Source organism: Parambassis ranga, chromosome 9, assembly GCF_900634625.1.
Source record: "Parambassis ranga chromosome 9, fParRan2.1, whole genome shotgun sequence".
NCBI classification, from domain to species: Eukaryota; Metazoa; Chordata; class Actinopteri; family Ambassidae; genus Parambassis; species Parambassis ranga.
In genome coordinates this window covers 2,670,264-2,694,473 of record NC_041030.1, presented here as the reverse complement: position 1 = coordinate 2,694,473, position 24,210 = coordinate 2,670,264, and the positions used below count along the sequence as shown (strand labels likewise).

Below are 24,210 nucleotides of genomic sequence, written 5' to 3'. Positions count from 1 at the left end.
TTGTGTCACATGAGCCAAAAGCAAATACAAAGGAAACTCAGCAGTATCAGAGGCGACTGAGTGTCATGCTTCCAGACCCATCACACTTCCACAACACACGAGAACCTTCCTTGGTTGGGATATATTTAGGTCGCTGGTCGATGGCTTGGACAGATGCATGTTGGAGGTTGAATGTTTGTGTGACAGAGACACAAGGCTGTGTAAATGTGACCATGCATTTATCAGCCATGCTGTCGCCGACGGTGTGTGTGACAGTTAGAGAGAGCCAGGGCCCGGGAGGACGTCCCACTGGCAATAAGAAAGCTCTCTCTGTGGGATGCGTCAGCCAATGAGCAGCAAAGCCCCATGGGGGGGAGGAGGTTGCCTTGTTAATTAAAGCCGGAGTTGTTTGTCAGTACAGACATATCACACACAGAGCTATCACCATTGGAAGAAAGTGAAAACACAGAGCAAGATTGCTGCAACCCCTGCAACAAATCTGCTGCCTCACCATGGAAGCAAGACGTCTTACTACAGCACAAGGCTGCTGTGGCTTCGAGTGTCGGTATCAGTTTGCGCCGTGTTACTCAAGTGGCGATCAAGCGAGTCAGAAACACACAGCTGACCGAGACGGGGATAAAAAAAACTGTGGAATTATGGCATGTTCTGATATATTGAAAGTCTTGTGTGAGCCATCAGTGTCATAACAGTACCTCTCTTACTTGACATGTCATCATTAGTGTGTTAGCCATACAAAAAGCCGCAAACACACAGCATCAGGGTGCTAACAATAACAAAAGCTGAAGTGTACTGCTGCTAATTTAAATGAAATCTTAAGGGGGGAAAGAAAAAAAAACCTTCTAACTGCTGTTCTTTTTGAAGTCTCCATCACAATACTTGATGAAATATAATGACACATACTTGTAACTGGAATGTGGCTGGCTTAGATCCATACACCAGCTGGCAAAACACAGGCAGAGAAAGTGAAGCAGCAACTCACAGCTTCCCTAACAACTACTGTCAAGCTCCCCTAGGGTATGGGACTTAATTCTCCCATATTGCACTGGCATGGCTGCTCAGCTGCAAACAGCAGATGATGATTAGTGTGTAAAAATGTACCAAACAGAGACATGAAGAAGAAAAAAAAGAGCAAGCAAAATATCCCTCTAGATCTCATCAAGAACTTTGATACAAGAACACATTTTGTGAGAGAATCCCTGCCCTCTCGGCCCACCCCCACCCCCTCTTTGGCCTTGACGCTGTTGTAATATCACTAAATCAACTAAACCTAAATCCCCATTAGAGTGAATTTAGAAAGTCACGCTGCGGAACGAAAAACCCAAACAAATCTGTAAATTCATGTTAAAGCAGATGAACAGAAGGATTGTGGATTAACGAGAGGGGATTTGCCACTCCGACGTCACTCACACAGCAAATGGAGCAAATCAAACATCTTATTAATACTGTGACAGATGGATAATTGTGTCATTTTATTATCTGCTCGCTTGTTCGATACCCACAGGGAGACGTCTGGAGGGTTTCAGCCGCAGCGGGTAATTGTTTTATAGCGCTGCTGTCAGGTGAAAAACCCCTCTATCTCTAGGAAATTGTCCTTCCAGCAATTGAAGATTTCACAAATGTGAATCATTTTAATAAACAGTATGGACTAAAAGAATAGCAACAATTATACAACCGATGATTAAACTCCAACTGAACATTGAGAGTTTTTCTCCTTTCAAGAACCCACAGTAGCAGACTGACTGTACCTGAATCATCCCTAACAAAATGTTTTTTCTAATCACAATAAGGTGCCCATGACAAAGCTGCAACGGCTGTGTTTGTACAGTCGATTTGCACAGGTAAGTAAGAGGCTTTCCTATGAGAAACCAGGGGATTCAAAGCAAATAAACATGCTGTAATCAAATGCGGCTGTGGCTGCAAATTGCTTTCAGCTGTAATGAAATGGTTACGGCGAGCGGGCGAGACCACCGTACAGTCTAAGCCTTTATCAGGGGAGCTTGATCCTATCAAGCACCGAGCTGGAATATCAACAACACCGACCGAAACCGAGTGTGTTTAGAGTCAAAGTGCTCTGGGACAAAGCTATAACCTCGGGCTCTTATGAACAGGCTGTGCAAAAGTTGATGATGTAACCTCGAAGTGACATGGATTTAATGTTTAAGTGCTTCAGAGAACAGAGAAGGATTAAAGAGATTAAAAAGAAATAAGATTAAATAAGAGCAAATATTTGTACGTTGGCCATATGGGCTCCCTAAACCCAGAGAGAGTGGGATATTAATGTTGCAGAATGCTAATGAGCCAGTAGTCCGACTGTGTGGCCTGACATAAACACAACCACGCTGGTCGTCCGTCACTTGAAAGAGGTCAAAAGGACCACATGCTCTGGTTTATCGGAGCAGGTCAGAGCTACCCCCCCCCCCCCAATCCCCTAACCCCCCTCATTATAATTGATGCGTAATTAGCACAGGTCAGGAGCTCCACTCAGGCATACAGTAAGTAGGTGAAAGCATGAGTCACGATCATGATGAGGTGAGGTTTTCCACTGCACTTTATAGAGGGCATTTCATTCACAGTGATTACAGCTTATTACCTGGAAGCAAATATTATTGTCGTCATTTACAGTAAACTGTATATGAAAATGAAGTCAATATGCGGAGGGAAAAACTAAGAGGTCCAAAGCCTGTCTGAGTGAGCACATTGTCTCCTATAATATTACCAGATCCACCAACATCATTTAATAAGTGCAGTCCATTTGCATGCAAATCAGACTAATTACAAACAAGTAGCCGGTGTGTGAGTATCATTTCACATAGAGCTGTATCATGCCTCATTTGCTTAGCCTTGAAACATAAGCTTTTTCTCTGTGTTAACTCAACTTGGATCTAGCACTTGAGTAAGAAAAGGAAAATTGGACAATTATGTAGCCTCACTTCCCAAAGTTAGCATCAGAGGAGAAACCTGCACTGCAAAACAACCGTCAGGGACAAACTGAACTAAGATAACCATGCTAACTTCATCGCAATCAATAAAGAATCTATCTATCTATCTATCTATCTATCTATCTATCTATCTATCTATCTATCTATCTATCTATCTATCTATCTATCTATCTATCTTCAGTGTGTGGATACACCAGCATGCACACAGGAGATGCTACTAAGAAACACTTCACTGCTCTTTTACATTGAGCTGCTGTCAGGAGAGAAACACTCACACACACACACACACACCAGGCACTGATAAGGTGTAATAAGTTTACTGAATTAAACATGGATTTATCCAACTTTATGAGGCCTGAAATCTCCTGGTATCATTAGAGGATTTTATGAAGTTATCTGTAATAGCTTCCAGAGATATCACTGTGTTTCTCTTCTTATATTAAACACATGATAGCAGTGATCATGTGCCTCTTGTGTGCTTTCTCACTCTGATCACCATAAAGCCATATGGAACATCAATTTAATCAGCGATGACCGGTACAGGTTCAACTTGTTAATAGATGGAAGGTGAAAAATTGATGATCTGAACCAAAGTGGATGTTCCAATGAGGGCATGCAACTGCACCATCATACTGACTAAGCACCACGTAGGAGGCAAGAGTCAATCATGACTGATTATTACACTTACAGAAATATGGTATGAACTACGCTGTGATCCATGAGCTTTCAAATGAAGTCATCATCTTAAAATATACAGACTACAGTGAGTGTTTATTAAAGGTGGTGATTTATATTTCATTTCCAGAATGAAGCATGGGTAGGGAGAAAAACGCCTGCCTGCCTTGTCAGTCTGAAATCCCACAGGGAGCTATGTTTTATTTGTCATTTGTAATGTAATGAGATAAAGGAGATAAATAAAGGAGGATGTCACAACAGAACCTGTTGTTTTTTTTTTGGTTTGTTTGTTTCCAACTGACATCTGACATACAACGAATGACAGGAACAGAGTTATCAGCACGTGGTGCGTCAGTCTGCAACAGATGAATGGTGCAATAGGCAGTTTATCAAAGAGCAGAATGTCAAGAGTGCACTCAGAGTGAATCTGAACAACACAAATAAGAGCAGACGGGACAGCACCTGTCTGTGCTCCTCAACAAACCAACAGCAAGCAATGATGAACTTCTCATTCTAAATAACTTGGAATACACTGCAGCAGCTGTGAAATCATGGACCCCAAACAGACATATAGGCTAATGTCACAGTCCTGTGTGATGATAAACTGATCAGGGACACCTTGAGGAAGTGTGTGTGTGTCTGTGTGTGTGGAACCCAGACACTGTGATCTACACTATCAGATGATTAGAACAGTCATCCTCATCCTGTCTCTAATTAGCATCATCTCAAGTAAATTAGTGACAAATTACACTTGTCCTCACGTTGCTGGTGAGTGAGTGGTGGGGCCTCAAGGACCCCCACTTTGACAAGCACTCCACAGATGAGGAATGCAGACACACAAACAGGTAATGATCCGGTTCCTGCTTACCTCCAGACGGTCCAGACTGATGAAACTGGAGATAGCAAATCCATCAATGATATCCTCCTCCTGCGAGCTGGACTCCCGTCTCTTCCGCCGGGGGGGACGTGGGGCTCTGGCTGCTGCTGCGGGGTGCTGCGCCTTTTTACCGGGCAGGGAGGCGGCGTCCCTCCCCGGACTGTGTCCCTCCCTGTCGGAGCAGGAGGAGTTGGGGTCGGGGCTGCGGGCGTCTCTGCTCCCTGCCTCCCGCAACCTCCGCACCCTCTCCCGCTTGGACCGGCATCTCCGACCCTGCTTCAATTTCCCATCCATGATTCCCAGAAAAAAAAAAGCTTTGGGTGTCAAAAAGAAAATAATAAATATAAACTCCACAGTACGTGCTCGCTTTCAAACGCCTGCTGCACCGTGTAATCACAAATAACACACACTGGACTGTGAATTGTAGGCTGCGCTATAACGTGAAGATAGCGCTGCGAGTGCGTGCGTGAGTGCGTGTGCGTGCGTGTGTGTGTGTGTGTGTCTAAATAACAAATATAGCCTTGTTACACTCAGTGACCTTGAGTATAAACCTCCCCATTCTCCATTACGATAAGAAAATGTTCAAGTATCCCACAGAGGCGATAGAGAGAAGGGAAAGCGACGCGGATCCACGCGTTATTCTGTCACGAATCTGCACTGTGTCGACGCGGTATCCGTTAAAGCAGGTGCAAAACGGCGAAACAGTTCAAATCCACGCATTACGCTCGCTTTGTAACTTTTGTTGCATCGGAATAATAAGACGCGATGTGAGAGCCTGAGCTCGCTGCATACCGCAGACAGCGCAGAGAAATCATGTCGCTGCCCGTTGTTGTTTTCCACCACCCCAATCCATGATCCAAGGCTGTCAAATAAAACACAGCTCGGGATACTATCCGTCCGGAACAAAAACGCCTGCAGAAAATCGATTGTGTCTGTCCGGGTGAGTGAATAATCCCCGTGTACGCGTTTGAGTTTTAAGCCATATTCCTCTCTGCGCTTCAGTGTGTGCGTGTGTGTGTGCGTGGTGTGGTGTGGGGGGGAAGGATCCCAAGTCTGAGAGCTACTTATGCGCAATATTTCCTAAATGACCCGAACCGTCCGAATAAGACAAGCATCCAGTGTGTAGTCAAACTCCATGAAGCAGTGAAGCGCTCTATTCCAGTTCAGATTGTGTTGAGTTTCCTATAAATCCACTCCAGTCCGTCCCTTCACTGCTCAGTTGCTCAGTGGCTCATGGTATTTTCTATTCGCATAATAAGGCTTTGATAAGTGTCCTTAAAGCGACAGGAGTGATTAAAATCTCCTCTCTTCTCTCTCTCTCTCTCCCCCGCCCTCCCACCCCCCGTCTCATTCCCTTCATCCGAAATTAAGAGACGCAGTCAGGCTTCAGAGAACCCACATAACTGACGTATTTCCGCCACCTCTGGCCTACAATTTACCATAGGAAGGAAGCTGGGGGGAGAAAAAAAACAAAAAAAGGAGGGGGGGGGTTATTCTCTCTCACTGTTGGGCACATTTTGTCACACAAGGCACTATTTTAAGTCTGTCTGATGATGCCTCATCATGTGTTTGTGCTGTCACTTGTGGAAAAACGCACTCATCAGGTCCTGACAGGCTCCTCCACTCTGACCATCATCCACACAACTCTCCAGCAAGACAAGACCAAGACCCAGGTGTGAAGCTGCATATGTATCATATTCCCATAAAAGTCAGACCATGAGTACACAGTAAATATCTGACATATGGATGTCCCTTAAGCCTGAAATTACAAACAGGATTCTCAATCTGCAGAGTTGAGGAGAATACCCCCCCTCTCTTTCTCTCAAGGGAATCCTGCAAACAAGTATGGCACAGCTTCATTTATCTGCTTTCAATCAGTAGAAATGAGGGCAATCATATTATATAATCACTGTATTGTTTAACATTTATTTCCATCATAGCAGCTTCCACTGCCCCCCTACTGTATGTCCACCCACACTGTAATGTATCCCAGCTTGTATGAATGTATATATGACAACTTCATGAGTCTTCTCAAACAATTTTATGAAACTTATTTATAGTGTGCATTTGACTTTGAGGAAAATATACTTCCTGGATATCGGATGCACTGACATGGCTTCTATACCTGAGGTTAAGGAAGTAGTGCCTCCTTTGTAAATTCCAGGGTATGATTTGCATATTGATTTGCTTAACTACAGGCTCTTGCTCTGGGCTTATATAAAGGATCATCTTTATCAAACATAGTGTGTTGATAGTATAATTTAATAATAGCACAGCAGCCTTTGTGATACAAATGCACAATTATATAGAGATAAAAAGTCAAGCATTCCCACCCTTGTAGGATGCACCTTAAACTACTGAGCTCATCCTATTGGCAAATTAATGAGGGAAAGTGCCTCTGAACTAACACTGTGACTGTTTGCAGGTCTCATTAGGTAAGAGTCGGTGTGTGTGGTGAAGCACTGATCAACAGCTAATACATGAGAATTGCTGATAATGATCCTAAATAAAGGTGCTGGAAAAAATACAATATTCATCCAGTGTGAAATATTGCATATAAGAATCCTCTGGCTTATTATTTGATCTTCACAGCACAGGAAGCAAATCTGTGAGAGCCAGGCCGAAAAAAAAATAAAATTTAGGTGGTGGCAGTGCTGTTTCAGGTGCAGGAATATTCTTTTCATGGCGGGAATCTTGTGTGAAAGTGCATCAAAATGCAAAAAGAAACTACTTTTATGCAAATGTAGTGTGCTGCTGTGGGGTAAATTATCCAGAGGTATCACTGTGGGTGATTAAACCAGAGGCTGAACTAAGAGAGGGAGAGAGCGAGTATGATGAACGTTTATAATACACATCAGGTTAACAAGCAAAAAAAACGTCTTGGTTTTTGTTTACAGCTGGCTACACTCTGTACTTTCCGCCCATGTTGCTAGTTTTTTTAGGAAGGTGTTTTACCCACATGATGCTGTGGGGAACAACCAGGTGAGTCGCACATCAAACTTTGAGCCAATGGACCTTTCAGGAAGTTGAGATGGTATCATTTTCATGTTACTTTAAGCACTGTGAATAAACCCCTCTCTGTTTGAGCAGCTTTGCAAGAACTAATTCAGTAAGGAGATTAAAAAAAAAAAAAAAGGAGGGGGTGGGGGTGGGGGCGACAGGTATGGAGAGGGCCGTGGAGAAGAGGGAAGAGATTACCTCTGTTTCTTCCATGCTACTATTTGCTGTGAGCTTAATCCATAGCTACAGACTCTGAGCTCCCACATCACAGTCATTCAAACACTAGTCTCTTTGAAATGCTGAGCCCCGGCTGGGATGGAAGCTGAGGGGAGGAAGGGGGGCCTTATGGTTTTATGACATTTAAGTGGCGGAATTGTTTTTGTTTGCATCTGCCACAGAGATAAGGACTCATTTGATGTCGTTCAGGTCAACGTGCCTCTTGCTTAAGGTGATTTTCAATTGTGAGTGTGAGGTAGGATTGAGAGGTAAGGGATCTGAGGCAAGCAATAAAAAAAAAACACACTGTATTCTTTGTAAACAATATAGCCGCACAGAAATCAATACGCCCGGATTTCACGGTAGAACGCTAGACAGCTGTAAAATTCACAAATCCCTTTACTGTCGTAAAGAAAATAAAGGCTGCCACAGCATCATTTGTGCACAGTCAGTGCAGTACATTAGGATCCAACATAGAAACCATGTCTTATGTCTTAAAGTATATATTCACTGACAGATCAGTGAATATATACTTAGATAGAGTCTACTCCTACTGCCAACATTTCTGGATGCATACTGTGCCATTGTACTGTGCCAAAAGGCAAGGGATGTAGTCAATATGCACATCAGGCAGTGGCGAAGGAAGCATTATGTAGGGGGGGGGCACCTTCTGTGGGTGGGTGGTGAAAAAAGTACATTAGTATATTATGTAATTTAATATAATAATATGAAGTAGTTGCAATTTCCTGCGGATTTTAACAGGTTGTTAAACTATTTTACCTACAGAAGTAGGTAAATATATATATATATAAACAGAAGTAAAGAGTTAATGACTATTTCAGAGACAGATTCAACAAAAACTCATTGATTTTAAAACACGGTGACAAACAGAAACTAATTGAAACAACAGTTTTGTCAACCACACTGGTGCCACTACACTAACAGATTATACAAAGCCTCCATATCTGAGGCCTTCTCTCATAGAGTTTCCCCGTCATCACTCACCTCAGCAATAGAACTTCCTCCACTGGCCCTACATGATGGCCCTGCCTCTGACTCACTCTCAGTACCAACCTCAAATATGGAGTAGAGAGATGGAGATAGGTTGTGCTTTACTTTTTAATTAACAACCAATATAAGTGAGCTTTAAAATATATATATATATATATATCATCAATGAAATAACATCAGCATATGTTGATTTAACACAGTGGTCTTCTCATCATCTGAGTTTCAAACAAAGCAGCAGCTTCCTCCCAACTTTTCTAAGTTGATTTAACATCAACCTATCGTCACCTGGGGCCATGTGACAAAACAGTAAGGCTTTAGCAGGAGTTGGACTTTGTGGGATGACACTGATGTTACCTCCTCCAGCTTCAACCAGCACTGACGGTTCTCTTTGCGGTGTTTTATGCTCGCCTCAAGAAAGCCACTGGCTTTGTTAGCTCCGTAACATGGAGTGGATTTCAGCGGTGAGGTTATTCTCTTATGAACCAAATGGAGCGGACTTTTTCACGAGCAATCGAAACAGCGTTAGGTGGAGTTTCCCACTCAGTAAATGTGTGTGTGGGGGGGGGGGGGGCGGTCCCTGGCACCGCCGATCGCTTGTGCACACACAAAGGATTATGGGGATTCAGTGCACTCCTCCATAAAGTCAACAGTCAATCATTGCTATGTGGTGACAAAATCAAAGGCTGATTAGGTGTAACATTGGCTTATGCAGAAACATATATGCAAAAACATAACAGGCACAGACACGAGTCTGCAGAGCTCTGCAGAGCAGTGACCAGACCAGCGCTACACCATCGACCACCATCCAGACACTGAAGGGAAATCATATGCCTATAATAAACACAGTTTCTAGGATACAGAGCTGTGTCAGGAGAAGACCACAACAGTTCTGCCTTGAACGGGTTGTGTGAAAAAAGGCTAGAGTCTGGAGATAAAGAGGAAAAATTCCAGGTTCAGCCCGGGCTTACCTTGGATAAACGTTTGCCAGAGGATTTCAGCAGCTCACTGGGAGATTGTTTACACTTCGACTTTCAGTATTTGCTAGAACATTTTTTAATTCAATGTTTATTTTAAACTGAAATAGTTCAACACCTATAGGCAATAGGTTGCTAAGGGAATTAGTGCAAAATGTAATGGTTCCAAGTGGATTAATGCCACAGGTTTTATGGATCCACTGAATTTTATGGACTTTACTGAATTTTTTAATGGATTTCTGTACAATTTGTTTCAGTTATCAATGCACACAGAAGGAAAATGTGTTAACAGCTGCAGTGAACTAAACTGAACTTTTAACCGAATTGCAATATACTCTTGTGGTTCCATCAAGTATCTACTGTACATTTTGGGTGGTGATAATAGTGCACAAACCAAGCCTCTCAAGGTTTCTAACAAGGTTGTATACTCTACTTGGTGTAACTTGGCAGTTTTCCTGACAGATCATCCCAGGGTTCCGGTTATAATGATTTACTATTGTTTAAAAAATGAAGTGGCATGCACAACTACTGAATTCATTAGAACCTCTTAGAGAAATGACAACCAGCTGCTTTGAATTTCAGAGCCGTTGGATTCTAACTGAGACATCTCAATTTGCTGCCCTGGCTGTCACTGAGGAATTACTGTGAGGGAAAACATAAGTCCGTGGTTTTATGCCTATAGGGCTTTCTCCTGCCTCTGTGACACATCATGGAGTAATTCACTAGTTTGGTGGCAATTTACAGGCAGACTCAACAAGAAACCTGCCTGCGGGGGCCTCGAGCAACAAGCTCTCTCTCGGGAAACCGTGACCAGCTATAGGATTGCCTGGGCCCGGGCCCTGCAAACCAACTGCATGAAAAATTAACCTGCTCACTCCAAAAGACAGAGCTTACACATCCTCCCAGCCTGAGAGCCTCTTTAAACGCTCCCTTCATCTCTCCTATTCTCTCCCTTGTTTTTATCTTCTTGCATTGCCAGCTGCACAGCCTGTATTATTTAAATCTATTACAAGATCCACTGCTCCAAATCTTTGCTTCAAAGACAACAGCTGTTTGTTTCATGTTGAACACAGACACTTATTTATAGACAGACTTAGCATGAGCCTATCAGATATTGCATATGTAATGTAATGTATGTAATACCGATTCTGCCTGGTGCAGTTCATCACTCAAAGTCAAATGGAAGTCAAATGTGTAAGGTAAGAAGAGAGGATTAGTAAGAAAACTGATAGAAAAAGGCAGCGAGGTGTCAATAATTTAACGGAGTAGGTTGTAAATCTAAGTGCCTTTGGATAGTTCATACCACTGGGGAGCAAAGTTTAATCAAACAGAGAGACTGGGCCCAGAGCTGTGTGGGTGAGAGAGCTGAATTTATTGGTAGCCCTTGAACAGGCAGTAGGGCTTTTATTGCAGACATCATTCAGGGCGAAATTAGTAATGTGACCTGCGATTTTAGCGAAATAAATTGAGTTAAGAGATTGATGTGGATAAATGTCACGGTAAATGTCATCATAAAAAATGATGTTTCTTTGAATTATTATAAGCCATGAGGGGATATGTTTCTGTTACCATTCTTTTACTACTCTCTTTTTTTCCGACACATTTTTTTTTCTTCTTTTCTTTCTAAGGATCTTTTATTCAGGAATTCCTACGTTCGTTGCTTTTGGTTCCAGGCGTTTCTCAACATTTTGAGAAAAAAAATGTCATAATGGTTTTTATTGATCCTCAATGTCTGGTGCCCTCTCTGATGCTGAAGTAACAGCGCTGTCTACCTCTACAAATCACATCAACAGATGTTGTGACAGCAGAGCTTTTCATAGAAGACACCAAACGACAGTCAATATTTTCCACAGAAATGTGCTTTGACTCTCATCGGTTGGTGGAATGATAAAGTGAGGGTGTCATCTGAGTTCATCCTGAGATGACTATACTCACATCTTGTAGCACCCACACAACATTTTCATTTTCTGTCCTTAAAGTATATAAAAAAAAGCTGCAAGGGGGACTTTTATTCTGGGAAATCACAGAAAATCATCACTATAGTCGTATTTTGGATATGATTTGCTAATAGTACTTGTGGACTTGATGACAACTGTGTTCCCCTGCTTGGCATTAGGCAAGACATATGTGGACATTGGACCATGTCTTCAATTTTCATCCCTGTAGTTTTCATTGACGCAATATAAAGGCAGGGTAGCTGAGAGGTCACATCTTTTTGCAGACGATGTTGTCCTTTTGGAATGATAAACACTGGTATGCGCATTTCAGGTGAAAGGGAGGAGGAAACTATTCTATGTGGAAGTATGTCTATCTCAGGGTCTTGGAAGAAGGGACCATGAGGTCCACCCTGAAAAGTTGAAGAAATGTGAAAGGGGCTCAGCTCTACATTCAGTTGAACTGGTTGTACACCATTTTAGGTCTTCATGCTGTAATCATGATGTCATGCTAAGCTAGCACTCTCCTGGCCCCAGCAGCCAATGAATGATAATGTAACCAAACCCCTGTAGTGCACCAAACACTAACACAAACTCTTTCTTCAACAAAGTTTAGTTAATTAAAAAGCTTAAGTGGCAAAAGGTCAAATGATTCCATTAAGTAAAATACAGTGGCTTATGTAAAGTGTAGATTTTTGAAGTTCTTTTATATATTTTGCATGAATTGCATGCCAGAGTGTGGGTGTGTATCAGATTTTCTTTGAGTTTCTGAGTCCAGTTCACATGCATATAACGTGAGCATAAGCGGAGATTGACAGGGTGTGAGTGGTTTTCTTTTGAAATATGCAACGGCTCTTTTCTCTGGTGCTTTGTGAGACACAGAGAAGTATTCCCACTGGTCACGCTGCAATTAACACCAGAGCCACTAAACCCCACAAGCTGCAGCGATCACTTGTGCCAAGTCCCCAAACAACCACCTCCCTGAAACATCCAGCAGCACTCACAGGGTGTTTTTTTTCTTCTTCTTCTTTTTCTCTTTACAATCATGCAGCCATGTGGTAGTGTTCCCTGTTAACTGTTAACAAGTGGCAGTTTTTTTTTTTAACCTCAAAGGCCGTGTCACACAATGCCACATTAGCGGAGGTGATGTTTTCTCAGTGGCACTCAACAGGCTGACACAATGTGACAAACTGTCACATGGGAGGGTTTCCCCGCCCAGGACCTCGCTTGTTAAAACGCATGAATAAGTGAGCGAGCAACACAGAAAGAAAGTAACAGAAAGAGAGAGAGAGACTTCTCTCAGCTTGTTTTTAACACATATCTGCAGCTACGCAGTATAATGAGCACGATGTTAACAGAGAGTAAACATAAGGCAGCATAAACAGGCTGACGGCAGTAGTCAAGACTGTCTGTGTTATGTGTAATGAGGGTGATGCAGAAACTGTTCGTCCTCACATTTACATACAATCAGGAACTGTTGAGCACATAATATATATTAATGTTCAATTGACCGTTACTACTTAATGGTCTACTACTACTTAAAGTCTTCATAGATATTCAGCATCATATATTCTACAGGCAACCTGTCCTTTTCTGCAGTGTACACATCCAACGCACCATAGAAGGCATTAATCATACATATTTAAACACTGAGCACGGCATGTCACCGACAGGAAAGAAGCTCATTCATTTTTCTCGGCTACATATTCTACTGCTGGATGAATTTTTTACTTAAGACGTAAATCTTGTCAGGGATCATCATTCTTTAATGCCAATCTGTGATACTGTGCAGAGTGTACAACAAGCTGCCATCGCTCTGCAATCATTACAATACAAAAAAAAATGCCATAGTGTCCCTTTGAGCAGCACTGATATGCATTATCTCAAGTGTTAATACGGCTCATACATTCAAACAGCAAGCGAGAGGCTTTCGGAATAACAAACGAGTGGGAAGAATAGAAAATCAACGACTGGCAGATTGAAAGTTAAAAGGCTGTAAAATGAGCGTGTGTTCAAATAGAGAGAGAAGCTGTGAGCGGGCGTATTATACTCTGCTTCTTATAACGCTCCCCTGGCTTTCACAAGGCTCTTGATTAGCAAACAGCAGCCTCCAAGATAAAACACACTCATAGACACAGACTGGATTTGCATGTAAAGAGACTCAGAGCTTTTCATGCATGCACCTACTCCAGGCAAATGAGAGAACACGATGCTTTAGATGCTGCTCCTTCTTGCAGGAAGGCTTCTGATTTTCTTTTGTATTGTGACGGGTCAACTTTTCATCTTGCAAGATGTTTATTTTTAACAAGATTTTATGTGATCATGCTTGTTGTAGCATGCTTGCTCACAATTACAGGTCATGTTTGATATGCTCAACAATCATGTGTGTCTAAAATACCAAAGTTCATACTGGTATAGCAGTATATCATATGCTGCAGAAAGCAAACAGACACATCTCTGGCTTTATCACCATGTGTACTCAGACAAGATGTTTATAATAAAGAGATGATTAAAAAGCATCTCAGGCAGGAAGCGTTAAGCGCAAAACACTGCGAGCGAATATATGGATAATTTGGTTTATAAATGAAGACATGCTGAGGCAGCCTGGCAGATTACTTTCATATGAGAAAAGCAGTCGCTTCTCAAGTTCAACACTGGTAATGACTTGCTTAAATATAATTTATGACTGGAATCATAAGTTATTCACCAACTTGCTGATTAATTATGTAAGCCTGAAATGTAATATCTCTGATTATGTGTGACAGTAGATTTTCATCGCTTCAGATGGAGGGAGTTTCTAGCAGTGGCTTTATGCTAAGCAGCTTTCTTTTGTAAATTGATACAGACGCATTTGTGCAAATATGAAAAAGTGTTTATCCTCTTTCTTGATGGTATAACGCTAGGATTTTCTTCTGCAATACTATGCATGCATCCATTAAAATCATTAGTTGAAGGGCATCATTTAATCCCTGTAAAATATAGAGGATCCAGACTGTAAGCAGATTTTTTTTTTTAACTCTCATTCCATTCACATGATTGAATGTCATCATTTCTACTCAGTTTGTATCTCTGAAGCAAGGGAGTCATGCTGCAACGCTTGTTTAACTTGTCCTAAACACAACAAATCCATCTTCCTCCCCACCTCTGGGCATCTTTTGGTTGAGATCGGTGCGGAGAGCTTGTTAAATATGTATCAACTGACTGCTAGCGACCTGCTTTACATGGCAGTGTAGCTCTACTTGTAAGACTGAAGAATGACTGACAGAAAACACTTGTATTAAGCATGTATTATAACTGCACACTATCAGTGGAATATAATCTAGGGATTACAACCAGAAGCAGTTCAGATTAACCAATATGAATTTTGAAGATGATATGCTGCTAAAGAAGAAACTGCAACCGTGTTTGTATAAGGATGTGGAGTAGTCGTCAATGTGTTCAATAAATCTAAATATCCAGCTGGTGTCCATGCATGTGGTCTTTACAGTCAACTGGAATGAAGTGTCTGCTCCATAAAGAAGACAGACAAATCATCAGACAAAAAACATCTCCAAAACCAGATTAATTGTTAGTTTTTTGTGAATGAATTTAAGTCTACTACTGTATTTCAGACTGAACTCATGACACCCAACACAACAACCTTACACAAAACTTTAACCATTAGTGGAAAGCAAAATGGAGGTGACAGTTGCTACAGTCATGAAGCACTTCACCAAAATAAAGCCGTGTTGGCACAGGGTGGACGCAAACCCAGAACTCCTGGGTGAGTGGCTTGTTGCTGCAAATTGTCACAACACAACCAGACAAAAGTACGGCAAGCAACACAGCAACATAATGCACTATGTTCCAGTATTATATTTAATATTATGTTCAACACAAGACACAAATGTGCTACACGAGTCCCCTAATTCCCACAAAATATCCCAGTCTATAAAATACACACAATATATACAGTGCACATTATTCACAGTGTGCTGCTGTTTAGTGAGCGTCTGTCTCTGCAGTGCTGTCTCCCAGCTGATCTGTAGTTAATCTCTCTGAGATCTCCGGTGGGAGGAAATGATGAGAGGAGGAAGAGAAAGACGGAGAAATCGAGTTACTCTCTGCTGCTGCCCGATGAGATTCCCTTAGCTACGGCTCCCCGGGGAGTGCTCATATGTCCAAAACCCTCGCAAGACTTCTCTGACTCAAGTGTGTGTTTACGTGTGTGGGCTCACATTCAGTATTCACTTACTTGACTGAGATATACTAAACATAAGCTTGTTGACATTTTAGTCTCAGTATAACAGGATACCACATTCATTAAATATAGTTTAAAGCCACCTGTTGCTGAAACGACATTTCAGTCCTCAAGGCTTAAAGCTGAGAGCTTTGTTCCTTTACATACGTCTAGTGTTGTTGATTAAAGTTGCCTGAAAAAATCAATAATAGCTCAAGCTTTCAGTGTCTTCCATAGGGTGGGAAACACAGCCCACCCTTTCTCTATACTCAAACAAAACAATCCTCAAAGTCAACAAGTAGAGTCCAACAGATTGAGGACATGTCTGTTTCTGCTGATGCTTCCATTTGGTGGATTTCCAGGTGGCAAGCTGACAGTTCCGGGCTGTTCTGCTGCAGGCTCTGCTCACTGATCTCCTCTCTCCTGAGATGCACTCCAAGCACAAGAGATCAGCTACGGAAAAGATGGGAGAGAAATCGTTTTCTTCGCTTTCTTCTGCTTTTTCTCGCCTTTCGAAAAGCAGCTCCTGTGTGTCTTGTGAAGCAGCGAGCGAGACTAAGATCTAACTTTTATCCCAGCGCAAGCGAAAAACAGGTAGACGCACATTCATAGACAGAGCAAATGCTTTCACGGATGCTGTCCCAGCAATGCATACTTTCTCATCCTGCTGTGCCTAAAGGAGTTCTTACAATTTGTACCAGATGAGAGGTAAAGAGCAGGGGAAAGTAGAGACAAACTGACAGAGAGAGAGAGACAGAGGGAGTTAAGGTGTATTCTCCACCTCGCTTCACTTGCCTGGCACCCAGAGGCTTCTCCAAAGCTTTTAGTGGAAAGAAAAAAGAAAAAAAGCAGCTGTGTGATGGATCAAACAGAAGCGGCAGCCACTTCCCTGCCTACCCAGCAGACTGTAGCTTTGATATTTCAGTCACTACCAGTCTTTGTGTTGTGTCTGTTTTATACACTGTAAATGATCTTTTTTTCCTTTGGTTCTCCCTCCAGAGACAAGACCCTGGCCTTCCACCACCCCCTCACTGCTCCACTATCACCTCACCCCTTACATGCCTCCATGTCTATGAGTCTGTCTCACCAAGATGATCTTCTCAGTAAATCCCCCAGTGTTTTCAGGCTTAGGTAAATGGTGGATTTTTAATGTCAGCCCTGTGAGCAGAAGGCAAGAGCAGGTTTGAGTGAATCTGAGGAAGTGTTGGCATGTCATCGCAGCCACTCACTTCATTCTGTCCTCCTTCTCATTAAGACAGGCTTGCTGTGACATGTATATCTTTCATTGCACAAAGCCAGGGATGCACTACATGGGTTTTCACCATCAGATCAGGAGCCTTAGTCTCCTGCCACTCAGAGCCACATTAATATCTTCCAAAGTATTTGGACTAGTAGTCTTATAAAGTAAGAGGAACAGAGGAGAAATCTGATTGGCACAGAAATGGGAAAATAACAGCAGGCGGTGGTCCAACCTCTATACTTCTTTTGGTCCTACCTAAGCTCACTGTGTTCCTTGGACTGAAAGGTGGTGTTGGGCTGGAACTCAGATATTTGGTGAGCACAATCCATCTTATAAAGGATCACACATCCATTTTTATCCTGTATCACTCAAATCTGATATTTCTTGCACAAGGCTTTGGCAAAACAAAATGAATAGCTACGGGCTGGCTGGTGATTGAACTAAACAAACATTTTTCCAGAAATGTTTGCACTATTCCATGACTGCTTGTTACCATGATACAATAGGATACTGTTGTTTTTCCACTTCATGCTGTTTTCAATGATCTAGTCAAGTAAAAGAAAAGGCCTTTGTTAGAAAAAAGACATCACACACACTACACTACATCTAAACAACACCCCCTCCCCCCCAAAAAAAGAAAGAAAAAAAGAAATTTGGTCAATAAAACATCTGCCAAATAAGGCACTTGGTTACATTTATATTGTCCGACATAAGATTATATGTTTCCTTTATGCTAACAGAACATAGGATCATGTTGCCAGATTAAATGGCTAGATGACAGCGATGCAGCACTGGTGCTCAATGTGGCAAAGACAAAGGAGCTGGTTGTGGCTCACACGGCTCCTGTCTCCATCTGTGGGCAGAGTGTGGACATTGTGGAGGATTATAAGTATTATTGGACAATAAAGAACAATAAGAACACTGAAGCCCTCTACAAGAAAGGCCAGAGGAGGATGTCCTCTCAGAGGCTCCGGTCCTTTTACATCTGTCGGACTGTGCTGAGGATTTTTTATGAGTCGGTGGTTGCCAGTGCCATTTTGTTTGCTGTGGTGTGCTGGGGCAGCAGACTGAAAGCAGCGGACACAAACAGACTCAATAAACTGATCCGAAGGGCCGGTGATGTGGTGGGGGTGGAGCTGGATTCCCTGACAGCAGTGTCAGACAGAAGGATGCTGTCTAAGCTGCAGGGGATCCTGGAGAACAGCTTCCATCCTCTCCACCACGTGCTGCTGAGGTGCAGGAGGACTTTCAGTGCCAGACTGATCCCTCCTAAATGCACCACTGAGCGCCAACACATTGTCTTATTAATTACATCCATATTGGATGTTATTTAATGCTGTTATATTTGACTTGCTTGTAAGATTCCAGTTATATTATATATGACTAACATTTATTGACCTGACTTTTGTTGTTTCTTATTTCATGTTATTTCCTTGCTATTTTACCTTATTTTATATTTCTAAACTGTTTATTTCTGATCACGCATAGAGCAATTGGAATGTAAGCAATTTCCCACCTGGGATAAATAAAGTATTTCTGATTCTGATTCTTTCATATAATGGGGCCAAACTATTTACTTCAATTCCATGTCTGTAACAGGTGTTACCTCATGTGTGTGACTCACAGAGCAACAACAGGGAGAGAGCCAAAGCTGTATCAGTTGTATGAAGGTATTTCATGCTTGCTGGACCAACAGGTTTGACATCTATCTCTAAAATATGCAAAGGACACAGATCAGGTATCAGTAGATACATAAAGCCCAAGTATCAGTATTGTTGGCTGAGAATGTCAAATTTGCATCCCTGCATAAGATGCACCCTGATACCTGTATGCATTGCAATAGCGTCTGTAAGCAGAAAACTCAGCTTCCTCTGTCAATACAGCACATACAAAGTCATTTAAAGCTTCAGTTGACAACAGCTGCCACCTACCCTGGCTGGGCAGCCACATAAAATAGCACCCACGGTGGCAAATCTTCCCTTAAATCTTCTTATCAAAGTGCCAAATCTGTTCAGCGTGTGCTGTCATGGCTTGGTTTCCAGGCTGCTGCTAAGAGCTTGTTTTTGACAAAACATGACACACTCATATTTACCAGGAAATGCCAACAATTCATTGAGCAGAGAACATTTCTACGTCCCCATCACTGGAAAAAAAAAAACCCACATTTCTGTTTCTGTTGTAACGTAACACCTTACCACAAACAAGCTCCAAACTGTGCAGAAATCCTTAACAGGGGCTATCAAGAGCAAACATGTGTCACATAACACCCTATGTTTTAGCTTCTCTGGATTGGTTGCCAGTTTCTGTTAAAATCCATTTGACTAACTACATGCAAGGCTTCACATGGCCAGGTGCTGGATTACATCAATGAGCTTTTAACTCCCTATACTGTCCCACATGAGCAGGCCTGTGTCCAAGCCAAAATCATGCACTGATTGAGCTTTTGTTGTATTGTACCTTGGCTTTAGAACAGTCCAACATTAAGCATTCAGTGTGCAGCTACAATATTCAAACACAGCCTCAAAACACTTCACAGAGTCATCTTCATCACAAGCTAACAGTCACTTGTGGTTTGCATAATTCTGCTCTGTCATGTTAGCAACAGACTTTAATATTTCCTTTGATCCTGTTTAGTTATAGTGAATCATAGGATTAGTCTGAGCCATCTGCATGTAGCTATGATATCATTTTATCAAAGACCTATGCCTATGAATTATCATTGTCTTATAAATCTTGGCAGATTTTTCTAAATATGCAGTATTCCTTTAAAGAATTCTATACTTTAATGTTCTTGTACGGGTTCAGTGGCTGTACTGAACCTTTATTTTACATCTTCAGCTACCCAGGGGTTTCAGACATGCTGAGCAGGCGTGTGTATATGTGTAAATTATGTGCATACATCTTTATTTGTACTGCCTTGCATGCTTCAGTCCAACACAAACAAACACAGATACCTCAGGTCTCGCTTGATATATACACTGAGCACAGCACTATTGTATACATTTCAAAATTGTAAAAAATAAACAGCTTTTATATCATCGGCTGTGCATATGAAGTTCACATGCATCGGATTGTTTGCAGGCTTAGAAACACCCATTATTGTTGTGGATTACTAATAAACAACTGGCTCCATACATATCTCCTGAAACCTATTATTACTTTTTCAATTTTTTTCCAATCCCATTTGTCTGCTGTAATGGGGATCCATTTAAAGAGCAGTTTATTGACTTGTTCCTTTTGTATAGTCGATGCAAGCATGTTTCCTCACCTAGGATATTATGGAGAAAAATTATGCATGGGCAATTGATTGTTTCCATAAAAATGGGCCTGTGATTAAATATTGAACTATGCGGTGATATTGAAAGAGACTAATCATAGCCCTGACTATCCTGACAAGTGCTATCAGTGTCAACTGGGACTGAAAATTCAGATGTGATTCATACAGCACAAGTGGCATGCTGAATAGGCAATAACCCCGGGCTTGTATAAACCTAATTACACCAGACGTCACCCCATCAATGATCTCCTATCTCATATATAGATTAGCTACAAGGTAACAATTTGAGAGTAACGACCCGCTGAAATTTGTCTTGTATTGTCAGAACCTCTTGCTCTCTTTATCTCTCTCTCTCTCTCTCTCTCTCTCTCTCAAGCTCTCTCTTTTAGTCAGGAGGCACGCTGGCACTCAGGGTCAGCCTTTCCACATCCTGCATTTCCAAAGAGCTAAATGAGACTCTTGCTGTGGCCCCTGCGATCCTATTGATCTCCCTATCCAGCTTTCCAAGTGGAGTTTATGCACTAAATTTAGTTTAGTGCTAAGGGTTCTCATTAATAATAGATCCATCAGCCAACGGGGGGGGGGGGGGGGGGGGGGGCATCAGTCATTGATTTCAAAGAGCGTGTGTGAGAGAGAGAAAGAGGAGTGAAACAGACTAGAGCTTTATTTACGTGGTTCAATCCCCCCTCACCAGACATCCTACAATGAAGGTGTACAAGCCACACACACATACATACATAAATATATATTTATATACAGGTGTAATGCCATCATCCATCAGCATTTCACCTCTAAATTCAAGCTTGAGGTGCTTTTTTTGTGAATAACAAAAGAGCTGTACATGAAAGCAGCAAAGTGAGATGAATAGTGCAGCAAAAGGCCTGTGTAATGCTGCGTGAGCAACTGGGTTATGTAATGCTGCATGCAAACACATCGCGTATGAGTCTACAATTTGCTGACAGATGGGATATGGCTCTATCATTAAACAGGCATATTTCCATCCCACACCGTCACATGGTTACGACAAACCTGTTGACCGTCAGTCACACATCAGGCAACACACAATGTTAGAACATCCAGAAAGACAGGAAGGCAGGGAGCATCAAGGTGCACAGAGTGAAAATGTAACCATAATAAATGATGCAAATATGAAATGCTGGAAGAAATTTGGAAATGGGTCTGTTTCATCATTTTGTTTTTTTAGTCTTTTATGAAAGCAAACCACATGTCTTTGACTATCATTCTTAAAATGTAAAAACAGCCGTGTAGCAGAAACTGTTTGCTAATAAAGCTTTAGAGTTGACATAAGCATGTTAGCACAACTATAAACCTTCACTTAGGTTATCAAACATTAAGATAACCCAGAATTACAGCTGTCTGAAAATCACTGAATAGACTCATACGCCTCTCATCCTGCTGACAGTTTATTTAAGGCTGTAAAAAATGGCCTAAAACAACACATCTTTGTGTATGTAAATAACAGATTGTCAGTTCCTCCTAAAAACAACATGGTTATTAGAATGACACGCACAATAATAAATGTGGACAAACTTCACCAAGCAGCCCGTTCAATTTATCAGTCGCCTGAATAGTTATTAACAGCGGCATTATTCTATGATTAGTGGGGCCCACCTCTTGCAACTAAATGGCCAGTGCAACGTCAATAATTGTTATGAATGATAAAGTGTATATGGGTAACATCTTTCTGTGTATTTGCAATACAGGAGAAGTTTGCTTAGTGTGTTTTGTGAATAGGATTTCAAACAGACTTAAAAACAATGTAAAATTAAAAATGATCTATGCTATCACTGAAAGGAAGCATGCATACAGATATGTGTTCTATTAGCTATTGACTTTATTGGAAGCAGGTTGGGTGTGGAACATGGAAACCAAGGACAGTCACCAACAACAATGGGGTCGCTAACCAAAAAAAAAATAAAAAAATAACATGAAGTCAGACAGGAAGCCTGAATGAAAGCCCATCATGTTGACTGCCACCAAGCCCTGTCACAGAGTTTTGTGGCTGTACAGGTGTTAATGGGATGATCATATGACCCATTAACATAAACACAACCATGTGTCATGTCTGGCTGATTACTATTTCATGTACTGTTATATGTTCAGTATACACAGTAAATCATTTCATGGTTGACCTAGATATATTACCTACATTTAACATGATAACCAGATCCCAAATCCTGATAGGTGGATTAAGGTGGGGCAGTGAGTTGTCAGAGAGGATCTTCCATGGATTGGTACTGGCTGCATTGCCACAGGGTGCAGCTGTAATGACAGGCCTTTCAGCTGCCACACAACCACACTGAGCATGGCTCATCACAGACAGCAGCCCTACAGGGGAATTATGTGGAGCGACCTGGCACCACAGCACTAGATTTTCCAGCAGACTGCCTCTTGGGTTGTGTTGACAGTGAGTAAGCCTTGAATTTACTCTGCCAGTCAATAAATCCCCCCTCTCACCAAACCAATGGGAATTGATGGATCATTGGAAGTGCTCTATTATTCCTATATGTTGCACTTGTTTTATGCAGCTGTGTCTGCTCTGTTTTGCATCTGTGTGTGTGCGTGCACAGATTAATGCATTGCTGCCACCAGCGCTGCTAATGTAGCTATATTTTGTACAAATGGTGCTCACACACCTGCGGTTGGTATTTGTGTTTTAAATCAAACACCGCTTTGACTTCCATAAAAACCACAGCCCATCACAAAGACATCCACAGCATTGCCTATTTATGTGTGTTTATGTGTTATGTTTTTGTGAAAGCTTGTTGGATCAAAGTGTCAAACCAAACCCCAGTGCAGCACAGCAGGAGGTGAGAGGTGTTTGTGTTTCCTAATCAGCCTCCCACGCAAGAAGCCACTAGCTTTGTCCCCTCTGCCTCTGGAGACAATATGACACATGCAGTTGTGCTGTTTTAATTCATAATAATGGGCTGACTTGTCAGGATTATTAATCAAAGGAACTCCCGGAAAGCGATGCCTTCTGCAAGCCTTGTGGGGAGCCGCACATTCAAGAGGCGCATATCTGATTAAAACACTGCTTGCATTATGATCCTAGGCCCCCGAGTTGAGATAGTTAAGCAATTATGTCTGCGTGTCAGAAGTAATAGAGAGAGCAGAGTGTTTTCCAGCTGTTCAGTCTCTGAGTGTTACAGGCGTCAGCACAGCCAGCCCTTGACCTGGCAGATCTGTAACAGCTTGCTTACCTGCCATTTACAAACAAATCCTGTCGCTCCCCTTTGGAAACAGATGGATTGGCTCCTAGGAAAAAGACAATAAAAATCTAAAATTAGCTGATACTGTCTCAGAATAGTTCTGCAAAGATGGTTCCAAACAAACTAGGAGATGAGACCTAAATTTAATACATGTTGATATATAGGATGTTACAGTTTTGCAGCTCATGATCCGATGCCAGGGTTCAGTGCCAGTTCAGTAAATAGAGCGATGTTCTTATAGTGTTCCAAAAAGTGAGGGTGTGGAGAAGCGCTCGCCTCGGCACCACAGCCTGTGTTTTTTTTTTCTAAACATCCTGTTTGGTGAGTGGGTTGCCTCTTCAAACACAGTTATTCCAGTTCTTGTACCGATGATGCTTCATGTTTCAAGACACTTCTCTCTCTAGTGTGCAGTGCATATGGTGAGTCATATTGGCGGCGGTTATATCAACACAATTTATTGTTTCAATTAAACTTTTTTTTTCTACATTTATCGATTCATCTGTTCAGAGTGCTGACAAACAAAAACAAAACAAAAACATGATAGGTGACTGCAAGCATGCAAGCGGCACTCCAACATCCTGTTTTAGCAGGAAATACATTAACCGCGTGAAGATG

At 41.9% G+C, this 24,210-nt stretch overlaps 1 protein-coding gene across 7 annotated transcripts in view; it reads right to left on the bottom strand.

Moving 5' to 3' along the window:
- fbrsl1 (fibrosin-like 1) overlaps window positions 1-5,807 on the bottom strand; it is a 235,123-nt gene extending 229,316 nt beyond the window's left edge. For all 7 annotated transcript variants that reach the window (XM_028413217.1, XM_028413221.1, XM_028413218.1 and 4 more), the window contains exon 1: window positions 4,483-5,807. In XM_028413217.1, the coding sequence (XP_028269018.1) occupies window positions 4,483-4,785 (303 nt within the window). In that variant the 5' untranslated portion in view covers window positions 4,786-5,807. The remainder of the gene's footprint in view (window positions 1-4,482) is intronic.
- Between the last annotated feature and the right edge of the window lie 18,403 nt (window positions 5,808-24,210).